General features: G+C 44.8%; 1 protein-coding gene across 5 annotated transcripts in view; it reads left to right on the top strand.

The window, feature by feature from the left end:
• Nucleotides 1-24,990, top strand: part of LOC120909067 — a 50,335-nt gene that overhangs the window by 6,236 nt on the left and 19,109 nt on the right. For all 5 annotated transcript variants that reach the window (XM_040320709.1, XM_040320710.1, XM_040320707.1 and 2 more), the window contains exon 2: nucleotides 18,220-18,258. In XM_040320709.1, coding sequence (XP_040176643.1) covers nucleotides 18,220-18,258 — 39 coding nt within the window. The remainder of the gene's footprint in view (nucleotides 1-18,219; nucleotides 18,259-24,990) is intronic.

Below are 24,990 nucleotides of genomic sequence, written 5' to 3'. Positions count from 1 at the left end.
TGTCTATAGTAGTGGCACGTGTTTAGAACTGTCCCTGCACAAAATAAGATTACTATAATAAAAAAGTCATTTAAGACTGCTTGCGGCTTTAATGTAATGTTTGGTCCCTGATATATCCTTTGAAAATCAGTGAGAAAAATAGCATGGGTTTCCCCGCCCCCCTCCCCCAGGTCATTAAAAAGCCCCTTTGGCCCTATATACTTTGAACAGAAGTATACAGGCGGTGCAAACAAGACAGGGACTGTAGGTTTGTTGTTAAAGAGGAAGTAAACCCCCGCCGATTATTTCTCTTTATCAATTAATATGTTACACAAGCTCCCCGCATTGCATAGTACATGTAAAATTAGCAAAAACAAGGGCTGAAAATACCTTTTTTCTCCTGCTTTTTAATTCTCTCTATTTCCGGGTATTGAAAGCGCCATTGTTTGTTCGGTTTAGTGATTCCTTATCTGTTGTCACTACCGCCCTTACAGGTTCCCTGTTCGAAATCTCGTGCATGCGCGGTAGCGCCTTAAACCAAGCCTCGATCTCGTTCCTCAGTCTGCGGCTGCTGTGTTGTTTCATTCCCCTGTGTGACGTCTTGTTCAGTCACACGGGGGAGTATCAGGAAGAAGAAAAGGAATGAAAACGCGAGAGGGGAAGTTTGCTCAGTGTCAATTCCGGAATCAATTAAAATGAAAAACCGGCAAACTTTAGAAGGCCTGTTTTGAGGTCAAAAAGTGCGCAGTGACGTCATTAAAACGAAAAATAAGATTTTAGAGCTAAATACAGAGGTGAGTACACTTTCACAGGCAGCGATCAGCTGCCTGTGTTGTGGACTAGTTTTTAAGATAAAGTTGGCTACGAGGGTTTACAACCACTTTAAGAAGAATCTATTTGTAATTTTTAACTGGTACTTCTTTAAAGTGTAGCTTCAACCATAAAATCTTTTTTTAAGCTTTTCTGAAAACATAGAGAATATTTTTTTGTGAAACAAGGATTGTGATAAAGCATCAGTGGACAGGAGACACCTCTTACAGAAGAGAATTTCCCTTCCTAGGGGTAGATTTCCTCTCACTTCCTGTTGTCTCCTTCCGTTTGCAATTAGGAGTCATTTGTAATTTGGATGTTTGAAAGTAGGGGCCTGCCGTATATACTCTGCAGAAATTTGGGACCTAGGTGTTGGTGTTGCCACAACACTGTAAGCCCTCACAGTTAGGCCCCATACACACCATAGAATCTATCCGCAGATAAATCCCATCAAATGGGTTTCTGCGGATAGATCCTATGGTGTGTACACGCCAACGGATATTTATCCGCAGAGAAATCTCCCCTGGGATGGATTTCCAGCAGATGGATATTTGCTGACATGCACAACAAATCCATCTGCTGGAATCCATTCCAACGGATGGATCCGCTCGTCTGTACAGACTTACCGGATCCATCCGTCTAAAGGGATTCCCCGCACGCGTCGTAATGATTTGACGCATGCGTGGAATTCCTTATATGACAGCGTCGCGCCCGTCGCCGCGTCATAATAGCGGCGACGGCGCGACACGTCATCGGCAGAGGATTTCAGCGCGGATTTCAATGCGATGGTGTGTACACGCCATCGCATAGAAATCCTCTGAAATCCTCGAGAGGATTTATCCGCGGATACGGTCCGCTGGACCGTATCTGCGGATAAATCCTCTCGTGTGTATGGGGCCTAAGTCTTGGTGGGCACTGGAACGCCCTGCTGTGAAATATTAGATCAAGAATTGTAATTACACGCCCCTGTTGAACAGGGGCAGAAAAATTGGGCCTTAGGCACTGATGGCGATTCAAAAAACACTGCAACCCCTCAGATACTGTAATTGGAGCGCAGCAAAGCGCCTCATGCAAAGTATAGCATCAAAAAAAGTTATTATACGCCCCTGTTAAACAGGGGCAGAAAAATTGGGCCGTAGGCACAAGACTGCAACCCCCTCACAGATACTGTAAATTGGAGCGCAGCAAAGAGCCACATGCAAAGAATTGCATCAAAAAAAAGTTATTATACGCCCCTGTTAAACAGGGGCAGAAAAACTGGGCCTTAGGCACTGGTTAGCGGTGCCACAACACTGCAACCCCTCACAGATAATGTAATTGGAGCGCAGCAAAGAGCCACATGCAAAGTATTGCAACCAAAATTGTTAATATATGCCCCTGTTAAACAGGGGCAGAAAAATTGGGCCTTAGGCACTGGTGGCGGTGCCCAGAACCAACAATGTTCTTACTAGCTATCAGCAAGACCATTGAGGAGGAAAAGGATATTCAGTCAGCAGCATAACAGGACAGTCACTCAGCATCAGCATAGGCAGTCTCCAAGGGATCTGACATTTCCAAAAAATGATTCAGTTACATCAGTATCAGGTGCTTGGTAGCTGGTGTTGATCCAAGCCTGATTCATTTTTATGAAGGTCAGTCGATCGACTGAGTCGGTGGAGAGGCGTACCCTGTGATCGGTCACAAAGCCTCCAGCAGCACTGAATGTGTGTTCTGAAAGAACGCTGGATGCAGGACAAGCCAGTAGCTCAATTGCTTACTGTGCAAGCTCTGGCCAGTGATCCATCCTCAAGACCCAGTAAGCCAGAGGATTTTCGGTGGGGAAGGTGTCCAAGTCTGATCTTGCCCCTAGGTACTCCCGCACCATGTAAACCAGACGCTGGCGATGGTTGCTGGAACCGGTCATACCTTGGGGCTGCGGACTAAAAAATTGTCTGACGGCCACCTTCTCCACCGCTCCTTCTTTGACTCACCAAAGCCTCAGCAACACGTTGTCCAGGATTTGGTAACCCCCCAGGTTCTAGGAACGCGTTGCACAGACCTTTCTGCAAGGCCTCCCGAAGATGTTTCATCTTCTGCTCCCTCTGGGACGGCAAGATAAGCTCCGCAACCTTACTCTTGTAACGTGGATCAAGGAGAGTTGACAGCCAGTAATTATCCCTCTCCTTGATGCCACGAATATGAGGATCCTTGCGCAGGCTTTGCAGGATCAGGGAGGCCATGCAGCGTAGGTTTTCTGAGGCATTCGGGGCACAGTCCTCTGGGTCACTGAGGACGACAGGATCCGCAGCCACCTCATCCCAGCCACGTAAAAGTCCATGGGTTCCTTGGGACTGTAAATGATCCCTTGAAGACTGCTGCTGCTGAGTGATAGGCTCCAGCTCCATGCTGATGATACAATCCTCCTCCTCCTCCTCCTCCTCCTCCTCCCCTTCCTGTGTGCTAGGCAGGCAAGCAGGACCACTGTCTGGATAAAGGGGGCCTTGAGAGGTAAGGAAGTCCTCTTCCTCCCTCTGTTCTGCCTCAAGGGCCCTGTCCATTATTCCACGTAGCGTGTGCTCCAACATGTGAATAAGAGGGACAGTCTCACTGATGCATGCACTGTCACTGCTCACCATCCTTGTGGCCTCCTCAAATGGTGACAGGACAGTGCATGCATCCCTGATCAAGGCCCACTGGCGTGGGAAAAAACCCAAGCTCCCCTGACCCAGTTCTGCTGCCATATTGGCACAGGTACTCATTGATGGCCCTCTGCTGCGTGTGCAGCCGCTGAAGCTTGGCCAATGTAGAGTTCCATCTTGTCACAGATTAGGCGGTTCTTGGGCAGGTTGTATTCCCTTTGGAGGTCTGCCAGCCGAGCACTGGCATTATATGACTGTCAGAAATGCACACAGACTTTCCTGGCCTGCTTCAGGACATCCTGTAAGCCCGGGTACCTGCCCAAGAACCGCTGCACCACCAAATTCAGAACATGAGCAAAACAGAGCACATGGGTCAGTTGTCCCTGTCGCAGGGCAGAGAGGAGGTTGGTGCCATTGTCGCTAACCACCATTCCTGGCTTAAGCTGGCATGGCGTCAACCACCTCTGAGCCTGTCCCTGCAGAGCTGACAGAACCTCTTCCCCAGTGTGGCTACTGTCTCCCAAGCACACCAGCTCTAGCACCGCATGGGATCTCTTTGCCTGCATTCCTGCGTAGCCCCTAGTACGCCCACGGAGCACGCCTGGTTCCGAGGACACATCGCCACAGGAAGAAGCCACAGAGGAAGAAGAAGAGGAGGGGGTGGAGGAGAGAGGTGTGTCACAATCGGTAGGAGTGTTTTGGAGGCGTGGTGGCGGAACAACCTCCAACACTACTGTACCTTGCCCTGCATCCTTCCCAGCAGCCAGCAGAGTCACCCAATGCTCCGTGAAAGAGAGGTAATGTCCCTGTCCATGCCTGCTGGACCATGAGTCAGCGGTGATATGCACCTTACCACTGACCGCCCTGTCCAGCAAGGCATGGACATTGCTTTCCACATGGCGGTAGAGAGCCGGAATCGCCTTCCGTGAGAAAAAGTGGCGTTTGGGAACTTGCCACTGAGGTACCGCACATTCGACAAACTCGCGGGAGGAGGCAGAATCTACCAACTGAAAAGGCAGCAGTTGACGTGCTAGCAATTTCGCTAAGCTAGCATTCAACTGCTGGGCATGTGGATGGCTGGGAGAGTACTTCTTTCGGCGCTGCAGCAGCTGGGGCAGGGAAATGTGTCTGGTACAATCTTACATCGGTGTACCGATAGTAGATTGCCCGCATGTACTACTAGGTTGTGACACACCTAATTCTACACCTTCAGTCCTATCAGTGCAGGCTTCAGAGAGGACTGAGGGAATAGTGGGGCTGGAGATCCCAGTTGATGAGGGGCAAGGGGAGGTCCACTTTGTTCTTTGGTGTGGGTCTTTCAGGTATGCTTGCCAATGAACTGCATGGCAGGTCGACATATGTCTGGTCAAGCATGTGGTGCCCAAGCGGGTGATGTTTTGGCCACGCGAGATACGCTTGAAACATATGTTGCAAATAGCAACGGTGCGATCTGATGCACATGTCTCAAAAAAGGCCCACACCAAAGAACTTTTGCAGTAATGTTGAGACACAGCAGCGCCCTGCACAGGCGTAGCTCTGCGATGTAATGCAGTTGCTGTGCTGCCCTTAAGCTGGCCCCTGGAGGGCATCCTGCCTCTTTGGAGATGTGCCTGTGCCTCCTCTTCCTCCTCCTATCGGGCACCCACGTAGAGTCAGTGACCTCATCATCCCCTCCCTCCTCATCACTGTCGAAAACCTGGAAGTATGCTGCAGCTGGGGGAATATGACTGCCAGATTGCTGTCCCTCTCGGGCACCCCCTCTCTCTGGGCTCACATTACTGTCTTCCTCTATCTGTGTTCCATCATCGGAGCCTTCAAAATGCTGCGCATCTTCATGCAGCATGTACCCAACACTGTGTTGAAACAGGAGGACATGGTGGGACTAGGGAAGGAATAAGTGATGCCATTGAGCAGAGGGACGCCTTGGCAGCTAATTTGCCAGACAAAGTACCCTGAGCCTGGGTGAGAGAGGATGAGGATGGCTTGGTCATCCACTCTACCAATTTGTCTGCATGTTGAGGCTCAACACGGCCAGCTCCCGAAAAGAACGAGCGTGTGCAACGGCCACGTGCTAAAGAGGATGCACCGTGTCCATCACCAGCACTGTTGCCTCTAGATGCAGAGCCTGCTTGCCCTTGTGACTCTCTGCCTCTCTGTGTTGTCCTTCCATTATAATGGCCTGAAGAGGACAAAATCAGTACACACACCTCGTAGCTTTAGGTGCAAACTGCAGAGGACACGTGCAGTACACACCAAGTAGCTTTATGTGCAAACTAGAAAGCACAAGTGCAGTAAACACCAAGTATGTTTAGGTGCAAACTATACAGCACAAGTGCAGTAAACACCAAGTACGTTTAGGTGCAGACTATGCGCCTGCGCACTCCGGAGGGAACCATATCGATAGGAGGAACCAGCTCGGCAGAACACAGGCTTTGATTGGATAGATTAATAGCAGCGCCAGGCGGGCGCTGCTATCAATGACGTGGGTGCCGGCGGGCGGGGCTGTGTCATACACTCTGCCTCTATGGACACCAAGTGTATGACTCGGGAGCGCACCCGCAAGGTAATCCCCCTCGGGAGAGCGCTTCTCCTAGGGGGTTATCTAATGCAGCCGCGAGAGCCACTGAGGGCCCCCAGAAGAGGAGGATTGGGTCCACAAAATGAGCTGCACAGTGGAGGTAAGTATGACATGTTTGCTGTGTTTTTTTTTTTTTTTTTTTAAAACAAAGCTTTAGTATCACTTTAAGCCAAGACTGAAAATATGTACTCTTCAGACTATTGAGCATATTTAAGCAGGACTTATACTGTACCTTTACAGTTGAACCACCAGACGTCCTGAAATGTCCTCTTGTAGCAGATCTCCGAAAAAAAGGTCTTCAGCAGTGACCCCAATGAAGAAGAAGAAGAAGAAGAAGAAGAAAGCATCCAACAGATGCTGGGACTTTGATTTGAGTGTATACAAAGTAGTGAGAGAACAAAAACATTTGAAGAGTTCACTGGCTCAGGTTAGGCTGCTTATACCAGTTAAGGTACCCTTGACTGGGTACTTCAGCAGGTTACTGGAACAAAACATGCACAAATTGAAGGAGTTCCAGACCAAAGGATAAGAGTCCAAATTTATTTAGGAATGCAATAAAAAAAAATCTAAGAGCGTAATCAGGGCGGCTAAGATGAACACAAAAGGCACAGAGGAGAGTAAGAAAAATCCTAAAGTTCTAACAGTTGTGCATTCATATCTTTTAGTGCATACTATCATTTTAAACGCTAAGCTCTGGTCGTATGTTGTAATGCGTCCATCCTTAGTAGCTCAACGACTTTCTTTATGTGACAGAGATGATGTAGAAAAAATAAATAAATCGAAGATCGCCACCATTAGTAAAAAAATAATAATAATAAAAATGCCATAAATCTATCCCCTATTTTGTAGACGCTATAACTTTTTTATTTTTACCAAAAATATGTAAAAATACACATCGGCTCTTCCTTTCTTTATAGCGCAAAAAATAAAAACCGCAGAGGCGATCAAATACCACCAAAAGAAAGCACTTTTTGCTATAATAAATTTAAAAAAAATAAAATTGTTTTTTTTACTCAGTTTAGGACCATATGTATTCTTCATGTCATTGAATAAAAAAATCGCAATAAGCGTATATATTGATTGGTTTGCGCAAAAGTTATAGCGCCTACAAAATACGGGATAGATTTATGGCATTTTTATTATTATAATTTTTTTTACTAGTAATGGTTGCGATCTGCAATTTTTATCATGACTGTGACATTGCGGTGGACATATCGGACACTTTGACACTATTTTGGGACCACTCACATTTATACAGCGATCAGTGCTGTGTAATTCAGGGGAGGGGTTAACACTAGGGGGCGATCAAAGGGTTAAATGTGTTACCTAGGGAGTGATTCTAACTGTGGGGGGAGGGGACTGTCTGGGGGAGGTGACCATTCGGTGTTCCTCTGTACAAGGAACACATGATTTGTCTCCTCTCCCCTGACAGGACGTGGATTTGTGTGTTTACACAGATCCACGTCCCTGCTCTGTGACAGGCAATCACAGGTGCCCAGCGGACATCGCGGCCGCCAGGCACACGCATTGGCTCCCGAGTGACGCGACGGGCGTGTGTGTACGCACCTCCTAAACGGCCGGGAAGCCAAGGACGTCATATGATGCCCACCCAGGATGGGAGATTCCTCCTGAGGATGTCATTTGACAATACGTGGGTAGGGAAGTGGTTAAAATACATTTACTACCTATAATTTAATAGTTAGTAATAGTTGGTTATTATTATTATTATTATTATTAGTTAGTTAGTTATTTTAGATTTTCGGATTTTTGTTCTTTCGAACTTTCGGATTTTCATCCTTATTTTTGAATTTATAAACTTTTGAATTTCTTAAATTTGTTAAACGTGTTTTTGTTAACTCAAATATTTCCGAATGAACTAATTTACTGAATTTTGTCAAAACAAATTGTACGGGTTTGAGAGCTTACTCCTGTGATGTTGGAGGTGAGCAGTAACAGTTGGGCCTTAGCAACCTCCTAGCAACAAGGCAGGACAAGGAGGGAGTCATCTCTGGGAGTTTTTTAAGCCAGGCTTTGGGAGTAGGTGGATGGCCAACACCTATAGCACAGGCTTTATTCAAACTTGGTCAAAGCTGCACAATTTGTTTTTATCCACAGAGACCCCTTACTTGCATAGGTAGTTTTTTTTTGGCAAAGGTAACTAGCCCATTAAGTTTAAATTAACTAAATGCATCCCAGGTACATAAAATACAAATGATGTTTGAAGGCTTACAATTTTATTTTCTTCAGGAAGCAGCCATGTAGAAAATCCTGTCCCCTGCCAGCATAATGCAGGGAAGAACCCACTGTGGAAGCAGTGGTCTCACTGCAGGGGTCAGACACACCTCCTGTTGAGTCCGAGCTAAGGTTTTTCAATTAACAAAATTGTTTAGATGACATGACCCTTTTTGTCTCCGCTATAAAGCCAGACATGCCCTTTTGCTAACTCAGCAGGAAGCATGTTGGACCTCTGCAGAAATACAACCTGTCTTGTCTACACATAGAGCAAGGTTCCTTCACTGCAGCACGCTTTTAGGGGACATATTTTCCCACTAAGGCATACATGGTCGAATTTCGAAAGAATTTGCTTTTGAAAATCAGAAATGATGTGCGTTTTGTGATCTGATGGGGCCACCATTGATTTCGAAATTCGACCAACCAAGCCTTTAATTTTACCTCCTGTTGCTTCAAAAAATCATTTTCGTGACTGGGAATTTTCTTTTCTTGCATATGCGTATTCCTTTTTTCACTGACATTTTTTGCATGATTGCCCATCATTGATTAGAAAATCGCTTGTTTTTCCAAAAATTTCCAACATTCCCAATTACTCAAATTAGATGGCCGCACAAAAATCAGCTGTTGCTGCAGCCCACTAATTTCTTAGATAAGATGATTTTACCTCCTGTAGCAACAGGAGGTAAAATTAAAGGCTTGGTCGGTTGAATTTCAAAATCAATGGTAGCACCATCAGATCACAAAACGCACACAATTTTGGATTTTCAAAACAAAATTCTTTCGAAATTCAACCACTTTGGAGAGATTTTCTTTCACGTCCAATTGCTTCTGTGGGACATGACGTAAAGGGAAAGTCTGGGAAACAGACAGAGAAAAAAAATTACAGAAACAAAAACCCCAAGATTTTTTTTTGGGTTTACATACACTTTAGTCAATATTATGCATGAATAATAAACTGTGTAACACAGGGGTCTCAAACTGGTGGCCCTCCAGCTGTTGCAAAACTACAAGTCCCATGAGGCATTGCAAGGCTGACAGTTACAAGCATGACTCTCATAGGCAGAGGCAGGATGGGACTTGTAGTTTTGCAACAGCTGGAGGGCCGCCAGTTGAGACCCCTGGTGTAACACCTCATACCGCTTGGCAGATAAGGAGAACAAAAGGTGATTTGGTGAGCTAGTATTTCAAACCTCAGGGTGCAATTCCTAAATCTTGAGGGGTAGAAGGAATTGGTCAGTCACTTTTTAGGAACTTTAAAAATGTTTATAAGAACACAATAAACTTAAGAAGAGAGGGTTAGGGCACAGGATACCCCCAAATATTACCCACAAATATAACTTCAGGCATTTCTGCTTGCAAAAGTCAATACAGGCGTTGCACGATTTCAAACAAGACAGTTTCTGTAGGTTTGTTCTAAGGTTGAATCTGTTTGGAAGGGCTCTTTTACACGGAGCGGATCCGTATTGATCCGCCCCGTGTGTGTCCGTATAACAATACGCCAAATTAGTTTCAGGTATATGGATCGCAACTGTGGAGACTTCTCAGGTTCGAACCCAGGTTTCACTCTTAACTCAGTTAAGAGTTTGGGTTCTATCATCACAGCCTCAGTAAAGTAAAAAGTGCTTATTACAGCATAAGAAACATAAAAGTAAATCTTGTATTAATGGTATAGAACAGGTATAAGGATAGGTGTAGCCGCAGTACTGGGACTGCACACTAGAGGTCAGCAATGAACACAGGCATAGAAGCAAAGCAGGTAACTGGTATCTATAGCAGTGAGCATAACATGTGAGCTGCAGTTCAAACTTGAGTGAAACTCCTTAGTACTTTAGCATAGCAGTGAACATAACTTGGAAGCAAGCGGCAAGTATGGAGATCAGCATTTAGTAATTGGTTTCTATAGCAGAGTACTTGCGGTTGCAGATAGCTGGGCATGGATGTGCATCCTGGGAGCCTGGACCTGGTTGATGAGAGCGGTAGCTGCAAACAAGGAGTCCTGGTGATCCAGTTCAGGAAGCTGGAGCTCAGTTCATGTGAGTCTGGAAGCCCAGCTGACAGTGGCGTTCTGTCAGCAATAGAGGAACACCATTCTGTCAGTGTTGGAAGTTTAAATAGGCCGCACAGGAGCGAACCAGGAAGTACCACTAGGTGGCGCATCTCCGCAACCACCGTGGAGAGCAAGGCTGCAGGAAGTGAGAGGATATTCAGGAAGAAGGAAGAGAGTTGACTGGGAAAGAAGCAACTATAGTTGTACTTAGTAGAAAGTTATTGGTGTGACATTACAGTCCGTCGGCTCAGCGGGGATCATCCGTAAATCCCCGCTGAGCTGTCGGCGGACAGGGTGGTCCCCGCACACTGTGCAGAGACCGCCCTGTCTTTCCTCCGCTCTCCCCTATGGGGAATCGGATGAATACGGACCGTGTGTCCGTATTCATCCGATCCGTTCCGCCAGACGGAAGAAAAATTGTATTTTCTTCTGTCTGAAAAAGCGGATCTTTGCGGAGGCGGATCGTTACGGACGTTAGCGGATGCATCATCTGCTAACGTCCACAATCCCATAGGAATGCATTACAAGTCCGTAAACGGACTTGTAAAAAACGGTCCGTTCGTCCGCCCGTGTGAACGCGGTGACGTACAACACGTACGACAAGCCAAGATCAATGAAGTTCAATAGGCAGTTTGGCTCTTCTGCTTGATTCTGAGCATGCACGTTTTTTTGCGCGTCGTAATTGCATACAGACAAACGCGATTCGCAATAGGAATTTTTCCTGTCACAAAAATTGAGATCCTGCTCTCAATCTTTTCTTGGCAGGAAAACTGACAGAAAAAGTGTGATGGAGCATACACACGGTCGGTTTTCCTGACCAAAACCTCACATCGCACTTTTCCTGTCACGAATACCGATCGTGTGTACGATTACAGGAGAGAATTTCCCTTCCTAGGGGTAGATTTCCTCTCGCTTCCTATTGTCGCCGTTTTTAAGTAGGAGTCGTTTGTAAGTCGGATGGTTGTAACTAGGGAACCGCCTGTACAGGCTATAAACCTTCAATGGGGTTGTAAACCTTAATGTTTTTTCACCTTAATGCAGCAGATTTTTTCAGCCTCAGCTGATTGCCAGCTTAGACAAGCTCGCTCCCAATGCCTGCTTATAAACGCCGCTCTACACAGCAAGGGACGAATGTGATATTGAGCAGTGCTTTTATGATTGGTTATCCATGCCGCTTTATACAGCAAGGGGCGGATGTGAGACGTCTATTTTATTCAGAAAACCATCATCCAAAAAAGGGCTGCTCAATATCACACCCGTCCCTTGCTGTAAAGAGCGGCGTTGATAACCAATCAAAAAAGCAATGGTCACTATCACATCCGCCCCTTGCTGGCCCTTGCTGTGTAGAGCGGTGTGTACTATACAGTGTATAATCAGGCATTGGGAGCGAGCGCGTCTGTAGCTGACGAACAGCTGTTTCCGCTCTGAGTTTTCCGTCAGCTCGGATTGCGCCTGCGCACTCCAGAGGGAACCATATCGATAGGAGGAACCAGCTCGGCAGAACACAGGCTTTGATTGGATAGATTGATAGCAGCTGCTATCAATGATGCGGGTGCCGGCGGGCGGGGCTGTGTCATACACTCTGCCTCTATGGACACCAAGTGTATGACTCGGGAGCGTGCCCGCAAGGTAATCCTCCTCGGGAGAGCGCTTCTCCTAGGGGGGTTTTCTAATGCAGAGAGGAGCCGCGAGAGCCACTGAGGGCCCCTAGAAGAGGAGGATTGGGTCCACAAAACGAGCTGCACAGTGGAGGTTAGTATGACATGTTCCTGTTTTTTTTTTTTTTAACAAAGCTTTAGTATCACTTTAAGCAGGACTTATACTGTACCTTTACAGTTGAACCACCAGACGTCCTGAAATGTCCACTTGTAGCAGCTCTCCGAAAAGGTCTTCAGCAGTGACCCCAATGAAGAAGAAAGCATCCAAGAGATGCTGGGACTTTGATTTGAGTGTATACAAAGTAGTGAGAGAACAAAAATATTTGAAGAGTTCACTGGCTCAGGTTAGGCTGCTTATACCAGTTAAGGTACCCTTGACTGGGTACTTCAGCGGGTTACTGGAACAAAACATGCACAAATTGAAGGAGTTCCAGACCAAAGGATAAGAGTCCAAATTTATTTAGCAATGCAATAAAAAATCTAAGAGCGTAATCAGGGCGGCTAATATAGAACACAAAAGGCACAGAGGAGAGTAAGAAAAATCCTAAAGTTCTAAGTTTTTAATACATTAACAGTAAGAAAGTGAGGTCAGAGCATATTAGCCCCATAAAGGATGATGAAGGGAATTTGGTTACAAAAGAAAGAGAAGGTAAAGGTTTTGAATGCATTCTTCTCAGTTTTCACAAAGGAAAAATGGGGATTTTGTAACCAAGACTTTAATGTTAATAACACGTCACAGAATGCACCCTCATGGCTAACAGAATACAGTATCAGAAATAGACTTAACATAAATAAGTCACCAGGACCAGATTGCTTACACCCGAGGGTCCTTAATAGGGTTGTAAAGGAAATTTTTCTTACATGAACGAGTACCGCAAACCAGGAAGTGAATGAGAGAACAGAAACTAGAACGCTGGAGGTGATATAGATGAGGGAATTTAATAGGTATTTACTCATTTTTTAACAGAATCATTACACTATTCTGTCTACCTTGCAGACATTAATTTTAGGCAAAACATTTTTTTCCTTTACAACTCCTTTAAGGAACTCAGTCAGGTGATGGCCAGACCATTGTTCCTAATATTTATGGACGGTGTACCTACTGGAATGGTACCAGCTGATTGGAGAAAAGCCAATGTGGTACCAATATTTAAAAAAGGGCAGAAATATATCCCTGGAAACTACAGGCCAGTCAGTCTAACATCCGTAGTATTTAAGCTATTGGAAGGGATAATAAGGGACCATATCCAAGATTTTGCTGATGAAAACAGTATATTTAGCAGTAATTAGTAGACATGTGCAGACTGGAATATTTTTTTTCGTTTTAGTTTTGATTTATTTCGTTTTTCGTTGGGGAATAGCTTTCGTCAGAAAATCCAATAATACTTGGTTTCTGTCGAATGGTCAAAAGAATATTCGACGGAACGTCGAATCTTTGTTGGTTTCTGTCTAATGGTCAAAAAATATTCGACGGGACGTCAAATCTTTACGCCGAATCGTACATTTCCGTTCGAATATTCCGCCTACAAGAATTCTAATGTTGTATGACTAGTAATAATGTCGAATCTATTCTCTATAATGTCGAATCTATTTTCTCATAAATCGAAATCTATTCTCTGTAATGTCGAATCTATTATTTCTATAGTGTCGAATCTTTTCTCTATAATGTCAAATCTTTTCCCTATAATGTTGAATCTCTCTATATCTAATTTTTACCGCAACGAAAACGAAAATAAAGCATTTTTTATGTCGGATCTTTCGGTTTTCGTTTCTTGCACTTTCGTTATCGTTTGTTAAAACGATAACGAAAAAAACAGATTTTTGGACGAAAATGCATTCTAACGAAAACGAATGCACATGTCTAGTAATTAGTAGTGTTGCTCACGAATATTCGTATTGCGAATATTCGGCTCGAATATGGCATATTCGAGTATTCGCGATATATTTCGAATTTCGCGGTGAATATTCGCAATTCCGAATATTCGCATTTTTTCAATTTGATTTTTAAAACAGATCACATCCTATCGACGTCTAAAAGCATTGCTGGTATGATTAGAGACCCTGGGCCGAGTAGCTAAGCTGAGGCGATCCTTTTATGTTGCCGAATTGAAAAAAAAAAAATTGCGAATTTTCGCGAATGCGAAAATGATTGCGAATTTTCGATAACTGTGGTAGGAGAACTCTGATTGTCTCTGATGCAAAAGGGGGGGGCTTTGTGTATGTTTCTGTTATGAATATTTGTATGTTTGATATTATTTTTTTTTGTAAGAAGGAAAAAATTGCGCATACCTTAAAAAAGGGGGAGAATACAGCAGCAACTCAAAAATGTTATACAACATAAATTAATACAAGACAGAAAATGGAGTCGCTCTACAAGAATAAAAAATATGTCTAGTGACAAGACATGTGGGCAAATTATAAAATAAGCAAGCGCAAATAACTTGTGAAATACACAGTGAAACAAATATATAAAGAAATATAGTCCCAATAATAGAAAAATAATCTTTCATAAAAATGTCTTTGATATGTGAAGTGAAAAAAAGTCCAAAGCATGCAGCATGAACGTGTTCAATCTTCAAGGTGTTTGATTGACAAACGGCTGTGACAGATGTATAGAGTAAAGAATCACCACCAATGCAAAACACTTTTTATTTTCTATTGTAAAATATCAAGAATATTCTGAGCCAATCAGAGTGCTCCTTCCGCATTTGCCGAATATTCGCAATTATTTTGTATTGTAAAATATCAAGAATATTCTGAGCCAATCAGAGTGCTCCTTCCGCATTTGCCGAATATTCGCAATTATTTTGTATTGTAAAATATCAAGAATATTCTGAGCCAATCAGAGTGCTCCTTCCGCATTTGCCGAATATTCGCAATTATTTTGTATTGCAAAATATCACGAATATTCTGAGCCAATCAGAGTGCTCCTACAGCATTTGTCGAAATTGCGCAGTAAATATCGCATTCGCATTTCGCGAAATTTCGAAAAAATATCAAGAATATTCTGAGCCAATCAGAGTGCTCCTACCGCAGTTATCGAAAATTCGCAATTATTTTCGCATTCGCAATAGCGAAAATTCGCAATCATTTCATTTCGATAAAATATCACGAATATTCGAATTTAGCGAATATATCTCGAATATTCGACTATATATTCGAGATATATCGCGAAATCGAATATGGCGTATTCTGCTCAACACTAGTAATTAGCATGAATTCATGAAGAATCGTTCATGCCAGTGCAATCTATTATCATTCTATGAGGAAGTGAGCTGTCATCTAGATCAGTGTTTCTCAACTCCGGTCCTCGGGGCGCACCAACAGGTCTTGTTTTCAGGCTTTCCATTATTGTGCACAGGTGATTTTATCAGTTTCACTGCCTTAGTAATTACCACAGCAGTTTGATCTGAGGGAAATCCTGAAAACATGACCTGTTGGTGCGCCCCGAGGACTGGAGTTGAGAAACACTGATCTAGATAAAGGAAGGGTGGTGGATGTAGTGTATCTGGACTTTGCAAAAGCATTTGATACAGTTCCACACATACTTTACAAACTGAGGTCTTTTGGCATGGACCATAGGGTATGTACCTGGATTGAAAACTGGTTACAGAGGGTGTCCAAAGGGTGGTGATAGATGTCGATTACTTAGAATGGTCCGATGTGGTAAGTGGGGTCCCCCATTAATATGTCATGGGGTCAATTCTGTTTATTTCATTCATTAATGATAGAGGATGGGATAAATCGCTCAATCTCAGTATTTGCGCATGATTCAAAGCTAAACAGGGCAATAACTGCTGTGCTGGATGTGGAAACCTTACAGGGAGACCTAAATAAAATAATGGGGTAAGCAACTACATGGCAAATGAGGTTTAATGTTGAAAAATGTAAGGTGATTAATTTGGGTGCCAAAAATACGAACGCAAGTTACTCGCTAGGGGGGAGAACCTCAGGGGGAATCCAGGATGAAGAAAGCTCTAAGGATCCTAGAAGATGACAGGCTCAGCAATGGCATGCAATGCCAAGCTTCTGCATGCAAAGCAAACAGAATACTAGCATACATCAAAAGGGGGATTTACTCAAGGGATAAAATGATAATTCTCCCACTCTACAAGACTCTAGTCCAGCCGCATCTTGAGTATGTCATCCAGTTCTAGGCAGGGCTCGACTGGGACAAAAATTTGGCCCTGGAAAGTGCCTCAAAAACGCCTCCGCTGCAGTCCCAGTGTGAAAGCCTAAATGCTTTCACATTGGGGTGCTGCCAGGGCATTAAAAAGGTCCTCCAAGCAGCATCTTTGGGGCAGTGGAGGAGCGGTGTACTGCTAGAAGCCGAATAGCGCAGCTAAAATTACAGTAAAGTGCTGCTAAAACTAGCAGTGTTTTACCGTCAATGGCGGCCCCAGTGTGAAAGCAGCCTAAGTCAGGGGAGTGAATGAGACAGAGGAGGGGTCTGAGAGACAGAGGAGGGGTCTGAAAGAGGGGGGACTGAGACAGAGGGGAGGGCTGAGACAGACCACATAGCACTGTACCTTTCTGCAGTCCCTCCTCTGCTCACCCCCCCCCGCTGTCTCAGTGTTCTGGCATGTTTGTGTAGGATGCTGGGTACCTGATGGCCATCAGCGGCAGCAGCGAGACTCCCTCTTGATCCGGGGGGGTGCTCTTGTTGCTCTGTTCCTTACAGCGGCGCATGTTCTCTTCCTCTGGGCTCCCAGTCAGCCTGCACTCCGGCCCAGGCCGCATGGTTCCTGGAGGAGAGAGGAGGTGGAGCAATCGAGGTGCTCGCTCCTGGTCGCCTCTTCAGTGGTGATGAAGGGGGTGGAGCTCTTCTCCCTCCTCAGCTTTTACATCCACCTGCCCTCCTCACTGGCCACCTTCCCCGGCTCTGTTTGCTGCCACGCTTCTGCTGCCGCCGAACTCTGCATAAAAAAAATGGCCCACTGAGCCACGGGAAACTCCCGGTAGTCCATCCCTTTTTCTGGGCACCAGTCCTCAAGAAGGATGTACTGGAACAGCGGCCATTCACTGAAATTGGAAGAGAAGTGGTTTACCATAAGCAACATAAAGGGTTCTTTACTGTTAGAATTCTCTTCCTCAAGCAGTGGTATCAGCAGTTTCAAAAAAATATTAGATGGGCACCTTAATGATCACAAGATACATGGATATATAAGTTTTACTATTGAAATAAACACATTCACCCACACAGGTTGAACTGGATGGACTGGGGTCTTTTTTCAGCATTCCCAACAATTCCCCACAACTAGTTTGTACTAGAAAACATGCTTTTCAGAGGTCAGAACAACTCCCGCTTCATCAGGGCTTCAGTCTGCTTGAGCAGCCAAGAAAATTCTATCTTGATTGCTCATGTAGATACTGCCGACCAGTAACTCTCTTGATCCAGCAGTTAGCTTTCCTGAACATTTTCACACAAGAAAGCTCTATTTTGAGTCTATTTGAGATTCTTAGTTTATCTGAAGCCCTGATGGCGAGGTAGTTGACTGTTTTTTAGTACAAACTAATAAATTACTGTAATATGGTGTCTTTTTATCATTTGGTCTGGCACTCCTTCTTTTATGCATGTTATTTTCTAGTGTTCAGCTGCAAAGCTACTTCCTTCATCTGGAGCTCCAACAATGATGCAGCTGCTCCCCTCCTGTACCCTTCAGCACAGTGACGCAAATCTTTCAGATCTCAGACTTACTTGTAGGCCCACTCTTGGTTTAGTCCTCTCCAGGCACCAGGCCTCTAAAACAGACTCCTTTCAAAGCAACAGCCCAGAAGATAAATGACAAAAATATATTTTTGAAAGGTTGTCCTAAATCTGTATATCCTTCCCAGCATGCACCACTGGAAAAAAAAACGTAATTTTGGTTAGCCAGAGAGACATAAATATTAATGGCTCAGAATTATTGTAACTTCCTACTATATTGCCTGGAGCACTCTCCAATAACAGGCACAATCAAACAGTAATCTGGGTTTAGGAATAACCCATTGAAAGCAGATCTAAAACAATTCAGAGCTCAAGCTGACTACAACCCAGCAACGACACTAAGTGCTTAGGACAGGGTCCCTACATCTGCAAAGGCAGATAAAAAGTTTATTTATTTTTGTTACCCATCACAGTTTTGTTAATAAAGCACCCTTGATGTATTATGAATGATTTTTCATCACAGTATATACAGTAAATGTGCTGTAAAAATGAGCTTAATGAAGTGGGAGACTAACAAATAAGTAGGGTTGATGCAAGATCCATTTTAATGTGTTTGTGTTTATTGACTTAAAATTTGCTTTTCTTTGTAGGGTCCTCGGAGTTGAAAGATGCCATTGATTACAACCCTGGTAAGAAGAGTTTCTTGTCTTCTGGCAAACGGGTGATTGATAGGGTAAAGGTATCCCTAACATTTAGATAATAACCATCTAATGCCACGTACACTCGGAATTTGCGACAAAAGTTCGATGTGAGCTTTTGGTTGGAAATTCCGACCGTGTAGGCCCAATTTTACTTTTTCTGTCGGAATTTCCGACAGCAATAATTTAAGAGCTGGTTCTCAAATTTTCAGACGGGAAAAGTTCTTCCGACTGGAAAAATTCCGATCGTCTGTGCAATTCCAACGTGCAAAAAAATGCATGCTTGGAATCAAGTCCACGCATGCTCGAAAACCTTGAACTTCATTTTTCTTGGCTCATCATAGTGTTGTACGTCACCGCGTTCTTGATGGCCGGAATTTTGTGTGACCTTGTGTATGCAACACAAGTTTGAACCAAAATTCCTTTGGGGAAAAAATCCATGTTTTCTTGTCGGAATTTCCGATCGTGTGTACGTGGCATAATACCTGAAGTTCTCTGAAGGAATAAAGGACACAGGCTGCGTTAAAATTTATTAGAAAAAAAAGAGGGCATTGGTTATCAGATGAACTTCAGTGCACAAACATACAGTATGTTAAAGTGTTTAAGGTCAAAAATGTTCTTCTATAGTTCCCTCTGGTATATAACGCTAAGCTCCCCGATGGATGTAATTTTAAAAAATATGCGGTATAATAGCTTACTTCAGAGCGCCATTCGGCACTCAGCTGACTGCCTGCCAATCTCCTGTTCCGATCTGATAGCTGCAGGGGGAGGTACTGGGTAACCCCCACTGATGTCAGCCGAGAGGAGGGGAGGAGACCGGCGGGCAGGCACGTGAGCATATTTTTAAAAATTACATCTACTGGGGAGCTTAAAGGGGTTGTAAAGGAAAACTTTTTTTTTTCATAATAAGCATCCTTTACCTGCAGACATTCCTCTTTTCACTTCCTCATTGTTCGTTTTTGCTCAGAAGTTGCTCTATTTCTTCTCTCTTCTGTTCACTTCCTGCATGTCTGATTGTTACTCACCACCGTCAAGGGAGGCTTTACTACGGTGGTCAGTGACATGCTCACCCCCTCCTGGGAACTACATCTGTGTGGCAGGACGCTCTCTACGTGTTAGAGACTTCAAGGAGGTGTGAATTACTCGGCGTGCCGCAATTCATACTGGGAAATGTAGTGCTTACATGAACGAGCGCCGCAAACCAGGAAGTGAATGAGAGAACAGAAATTAGAATGCCGGAGGTGATATAGATGAAGGAATTTAATAGGTATTTACTCTTTTTTTTTTAACATAATCATTACACTATTCTGTCTGTCTACCTTGCAGGCATTAATTTTAGGCAATTTTTTTTTTCCTTTACAACTCCTTTAATAATATATAATAGACGGAAGTATAGAAGAAAAACTGTTTTTTTTTTTGAGCAGGAGGGAAGGATCGGGGAGCTGACAAGCAGGGAGAGGAGGGGATCTGATTATTGTGGTCAGCATACAGAGGGGAGGGCAGAAACTGGCAGGGTAAGCCAGGTATTTCAGGTGATACTGGGGGCTAAATTACACAGCACAAGCACTGTGCTGTACAACATGCTTTAAAGAAATAGGATCAATATATATTTTTTTGGGTTAACAAACACTTTAACTTGCAGGTCAAGGGTATGCTAGTTTTATAAATATCTGTGTAAGATTTATACATGCCTGTGAATTTCTCAGTCCTTTTCCAGAGCTACAAAATCGGCAAAAATAAAAAGATCTTCAAAAAAAGGTGTACACACCTCATCAAGCTACATATTCACATGTATGCTACATATTCAAATGTATGTATCTACTTTATTGAAAGAAAAAAAAAAACCCTTACACATAGCCCTAACCTATGCAAACCTTTAAAATGTGAACAAAATACTACATACAAATATAGTTCATATACAGTAATATCTGGGCAGTCCATGATAAGTGGAAGCTGGTTTGAAAACAAATGAAGATATCAGAGTCCAAATATATAGGCCCGGATTCACAAAGCACTTACGCCGACGTATCTCGAGATACGCTGTGTAAGTGTAAGTATGCACCATCGTATCTATGCGCCGTGCCCATAAACTGAGATCCGCCTGAAAATAGGCTTCATCCGACCAACGTAACTTTCCTTCGCCGGGGTATCCTGGTCGCATAATTATGCTGGGCGCATTTGCCGCTCCCATTGATTTTCTATGCAAATGAGGGAGATACGCCGATTCACAAATGTACTTGTAAAGTTATTCCCCATATAGGAGGCGCAGCTCATGCAAAGGTATGGACCAGGGAACACAGCCGTTGTAACATTTTACGTTGTTTATGTAGTACGTGAATAGGGCTGGGCGTAGGTTACGTTCACATCGTAGGCAGTGATCAGTCGTATCTTGGGGAGTAGTTCCGACGTGATTCTGAGCATGTGCACAGGGATGCGGCCACGGGACGGCGCATGCGCTGTTCATTTTAAGTACTTCTATGGCGCTTGCTCCATCATTTGCATGGGGTCACGCCTCATTAGCATGGCTCACGCCCACTTCCACCTACGCTGGCTTACGCAGAGGAAACCCAGCGTTTCTTTAAGAGCGAGTGGGAGCAAGTGCTTGGTGAATCCAGTGCTTGCCTCTGTGCGCTGCGTCGGCGTAGTGTATATTGGATACGCTACGCCCGCATAAATATGCGCCGATGTATGTGAATCCGGGCCAAAGTATATGGACACTGTAGTAAATATAAAGTGCTATTGAACAGTTGCAGTTAGTCACATTCAAATGGACTTGTTCTGTAATTCTGAGGATGTGTCAGAAACATAACCCAGTATTCATAGTCACACAGACAGGTCCCTTTCATCACACCACCATGGTGTCAAGGCTGATTCTGATTTCCAAGTGTAGCGGTACTCCCATAGAAGCCTCAGGAAGTTTGCCCAGGTCTTCCCAACTTCAGCCAAGCCAGTTGCACAAAACACTTTCGCTCGTTTTTTCAAAACCAGTCTACAGGGGATGTTTTTGTTGTTGTTTTTATTTTTGGAGAATATAGATAGAAATGAAAGATGTGGTGGGATACTCCATGAATACAAACTGTGTACACTGAGGACTTAAAGGTTAACTCCACATTCGTAATTATTATTAGAGATGGCCTGCCGGTTCGCCAGGCGGTCGTTTCGCGGCAAACTTTGGTCGTTCGCGATCTGCCAAACCGTCGGACATCTGGCGATTGTTCGCGGCGGTCCGCAATGTTACATGGGTAAGAACTTTGACCTATGACACATCCATCAGGTGGTGCAGGACAACCAATTGAGACATTTCAGCACATGGACATACCACCTACCTTTATAAATAGACCTGATCTGGCATCTATCTTACATTCTGCTGTTTGTCAGTATAGCGAAAGGGTGCTGTGTTTGGAGCAGGGACAGACTGTATTCATTCAAATAGCTATCTAAAAGGTCCACAAAAGTCATTTTAAGGACTGGTATAGGTGTGCTACTTGCTCTAGTATATAGGTGTCTAATACATTTATATACTTTTTGTCAGTTTAGAGAGGTTGGCGTTTCCATCAGGGACAGAGTTTAGCGACACAAATCGCTACCTAACAGGTCCACAAAAGTTCTTTCAAGCACTGGTATAGGTGTGATACTTGCTGTGCACTGCAGTATATAGGTGTAATATACACTTATAATATACTTTCGAATATAGAAAGCATATTAGTGGATTTGTATTGTGCAGCATTGTGACTGGCGGTGTATTTGGTTACTGCTGGATTTTTGCCTCTTTCGCTGCTTTTCCTCTGCTACACACATAAAAAAAATCATGAAAAAAAAGTTTCATAACTGGTGAAATAAACCAGTGGCCCCCCAAAATGACAGATTTTGTTATATACCTTCTTCCACATATACTGCGCTTCTCTAGAGACTTTTGTCACAGGGTCATTTAAAAAATGACAGGAAGAGGCAGGCCCTTCCACAGGGGTGGTAGGGGTAGGGCAGGAGCACCAGGCCGGAGCCAAAGTGGGAAGTGGCACAATGTTCGTTCGATTACATCAAAGGATGCACCAGACTTGGTTGAGTGGCTCGCCACCAACACCACCACCATATACCCTCCGCTTGAGTCACAGGAATTATTTTCTGATCCATCGGAAGACATTTTGGATGCGCAGCCATTCTTGGCATTGGATCAGGAAGAGGAGGTAGCAACAGCTGGCACTCAGCAGTCTGACGACAGTACTCAGATCAGCCCAAGGAGGTTGGTGCCCGATGTTGCTGCCTACTCTGAGATCTCTACTGTTAGTGATGGGGAAGGTGACGTTGATGACGTGACTACAGACGTCACGCGGGTGCCCACAAGAGAGGAAGAGGAGGGGAGTTCAGAGGGAGAGATGGACCAACAGATAGGGAGGAGAAGCAGGCCAAACGTACATTGCACAGGAGGGACAAACCAGACTCCTAATGTATCAGGAGCGAGCCATCAACCATGTACGGTCACATCTGGCGCTCCCAGGACGCCTGCCCATGGCTCTGCAGTGTGGCCTTTTTTTAACGTGTCCGCTGCAGACAATAGTGTTGCCATCTGCAGCCTTTGCAGTCAACGCATATGTCGCGGTAAGCCCAACACTCACCTAGGGAGGACCGCCTTAAGAAGGCACCTGGCCTCCCATCACCGAGCCCAGTGGGAGCAACGCCATCAGAACCCACAAAGCCACACTCCAGGCTCTCACCGTCCAGCCTCTTCTTCTTCTCCTTCCCCTCTATGCTCACAATTGTCCTCCACTCCACCTTCCATCATGCCTTACTCACGTTTTTCTGCAAAAAGGCAGGCTTCCGTGGCCCAAATGTTCGATAGTAAAAAAAAAGATGATGCCGGATAACCCTCTTGCCCAACGGTTGACCGATGGCTTGTCGGAACTAATAGCCTGCCAACTACTGCCATATAAACTGGTGGAATTGTAGAAAGAAATGTTTGGACAGCCGCACTCTGAAAAAACCTTCTCGTTGCCTTTTATTGGAAAAAGTATTTAAACACCACACATCAGAGCAAAGACAGGGGCATACAGCTGACGTTTCGCACTATCAATCAGTGCTTACTCATAGGCTAGCTATGAGTAAGCACTGATTGATAGTGCGAAACGTCAGCTGTATGCCCCTGTCTTTGCTGTGATGTGTGGTGTTTGAATACTTTTACCAATAAAAGGCAACCAAGAAGGTTTTTCCAGAGTGCGGCTGTCCAAACATTTCTTTCTACAATTGCTTCGTGCATTGCCGGCACCTGGGTTTCTCTGAGAGGATACGGATTCATCCACATACCTTATTGGAGCGGTGACTATCATATCTCTATATAAACTGGTGGAGTCGGAGGCCTTTTCGAAAATTTGTGGCCATTGAAACACCACAATGGAAGGTCCCAGGAAGGAATTTTTTTTCACAGAAGGGCATCCCAGAGCTATATGGCCATGTTCAGTGGCAAGTGAATGTATCTCTGGCACACAGAGTCGGTGCCAAGATACATCTGACCACAGACACATGGTCTAGCAAACACGGGCAGGGAAGGTATATAACTTTCACTGCCCACTGAGTGAACCTTCTGACGGCCGTCAAGCATGTAACCCGTGGCACCCATGTAGATTTGGTTTTACCACCACGGATTACATGCAGGCCTGCCTCTTCTTCTCCTCCTCCTACTCCATCCTCCCTCTCCTCCTTGGCTGACTCCTCATTTTCCGATGCTACCGCCTCTTCCACTGCGCCGACCAAGATCCCCAGAACCTATTCGACATGCCAGGTGAGACGTTGCCATGCTGTGCTGCGTTTGTTGTGCCTGGAAGACAAGAGCCACACTGGTCCTGCACTGCTTTCAGGTTTGCGTTCACAGGCAGATCAGTGGCTAACACCGCTCAATTTGACAGTTGGTAAAGTGGTGTGCGACAACGGTGCCAATCTGCTGAGCACGCTGAAACAGGGCAAAATTACACATGTGCCATGCATGGCACACGTCCTGAAATTGGTCGTGCGGCGATTCGTTGACAAATACCCTGGGCTCCAGGACATCTTGCGGCAGGCCAGGAAATTCTCGGCCCATTTCAGAAGATCTTACACGGCCATGGCTCGCCTTGCTGACATTCAGCGGCGACACAACCTGCCCAGCAGACGTCTTATTTGTGACTGCCCGACGCGATGGAACTCAACATTGTATATGCTTGATAGGCTGCTCCAGCAGAAACGTGCAGCTAACGACTACCTGTACGAACTTGTTTTTTTTTTTTGCACCGCGCCAGTGGCTGCTCTAATGCGCGACTTATGCAGACTTCTGCGGCCATTTGATGAGATCACTAAACTGAGGAAGTCGCAATGCTGGATGAATTCCCAGGGGGGGCTACTCCACCTGAGACAAGTCAACAACGGGAGTCTGAAGAGGAGTCGGAGGATGGTGCCGGGGCAGAGGAGGAGGAGAAGGAGAGCATGCTTTAAACCTTTCTGGGATCCCTGGTGTTGTCTGTGGATGGGGGGGAGGAGAATGAGGACGACATTATCCTGGATGATAAGCAGGAGCCAGGCCAGTACCGTGCTTCCAGTTTAGTGAAAATGGGGGGCCTTCATGCTCTGGTGTTTTTAGAGGGACCCCTGTATAAAAAGCATAAAGGGCAATGACCAGTACTGGGTGGCAACGTACTTAGACCCCCTGTATAAACAAAACATGGCGGAAATGTTACCACCATCAAAGAGGGCTATCAG

The sequence above is a fragment of the Rana temporaria genome, chromosome 8, assembly GCF_905171775.1.
Source record: "Rana temporaria chromosome 8, aRanTem1.1, whole genome shotgun sequence".
Lineage (NCBI taxonomy): Eukaryota > Metazoa > Chordata > Amphibia > Anura > Ranidae > Rana > Rana temporaria.
This window is presented reverse-complemented; position numbering and strand designations above follow the sequence as displayed.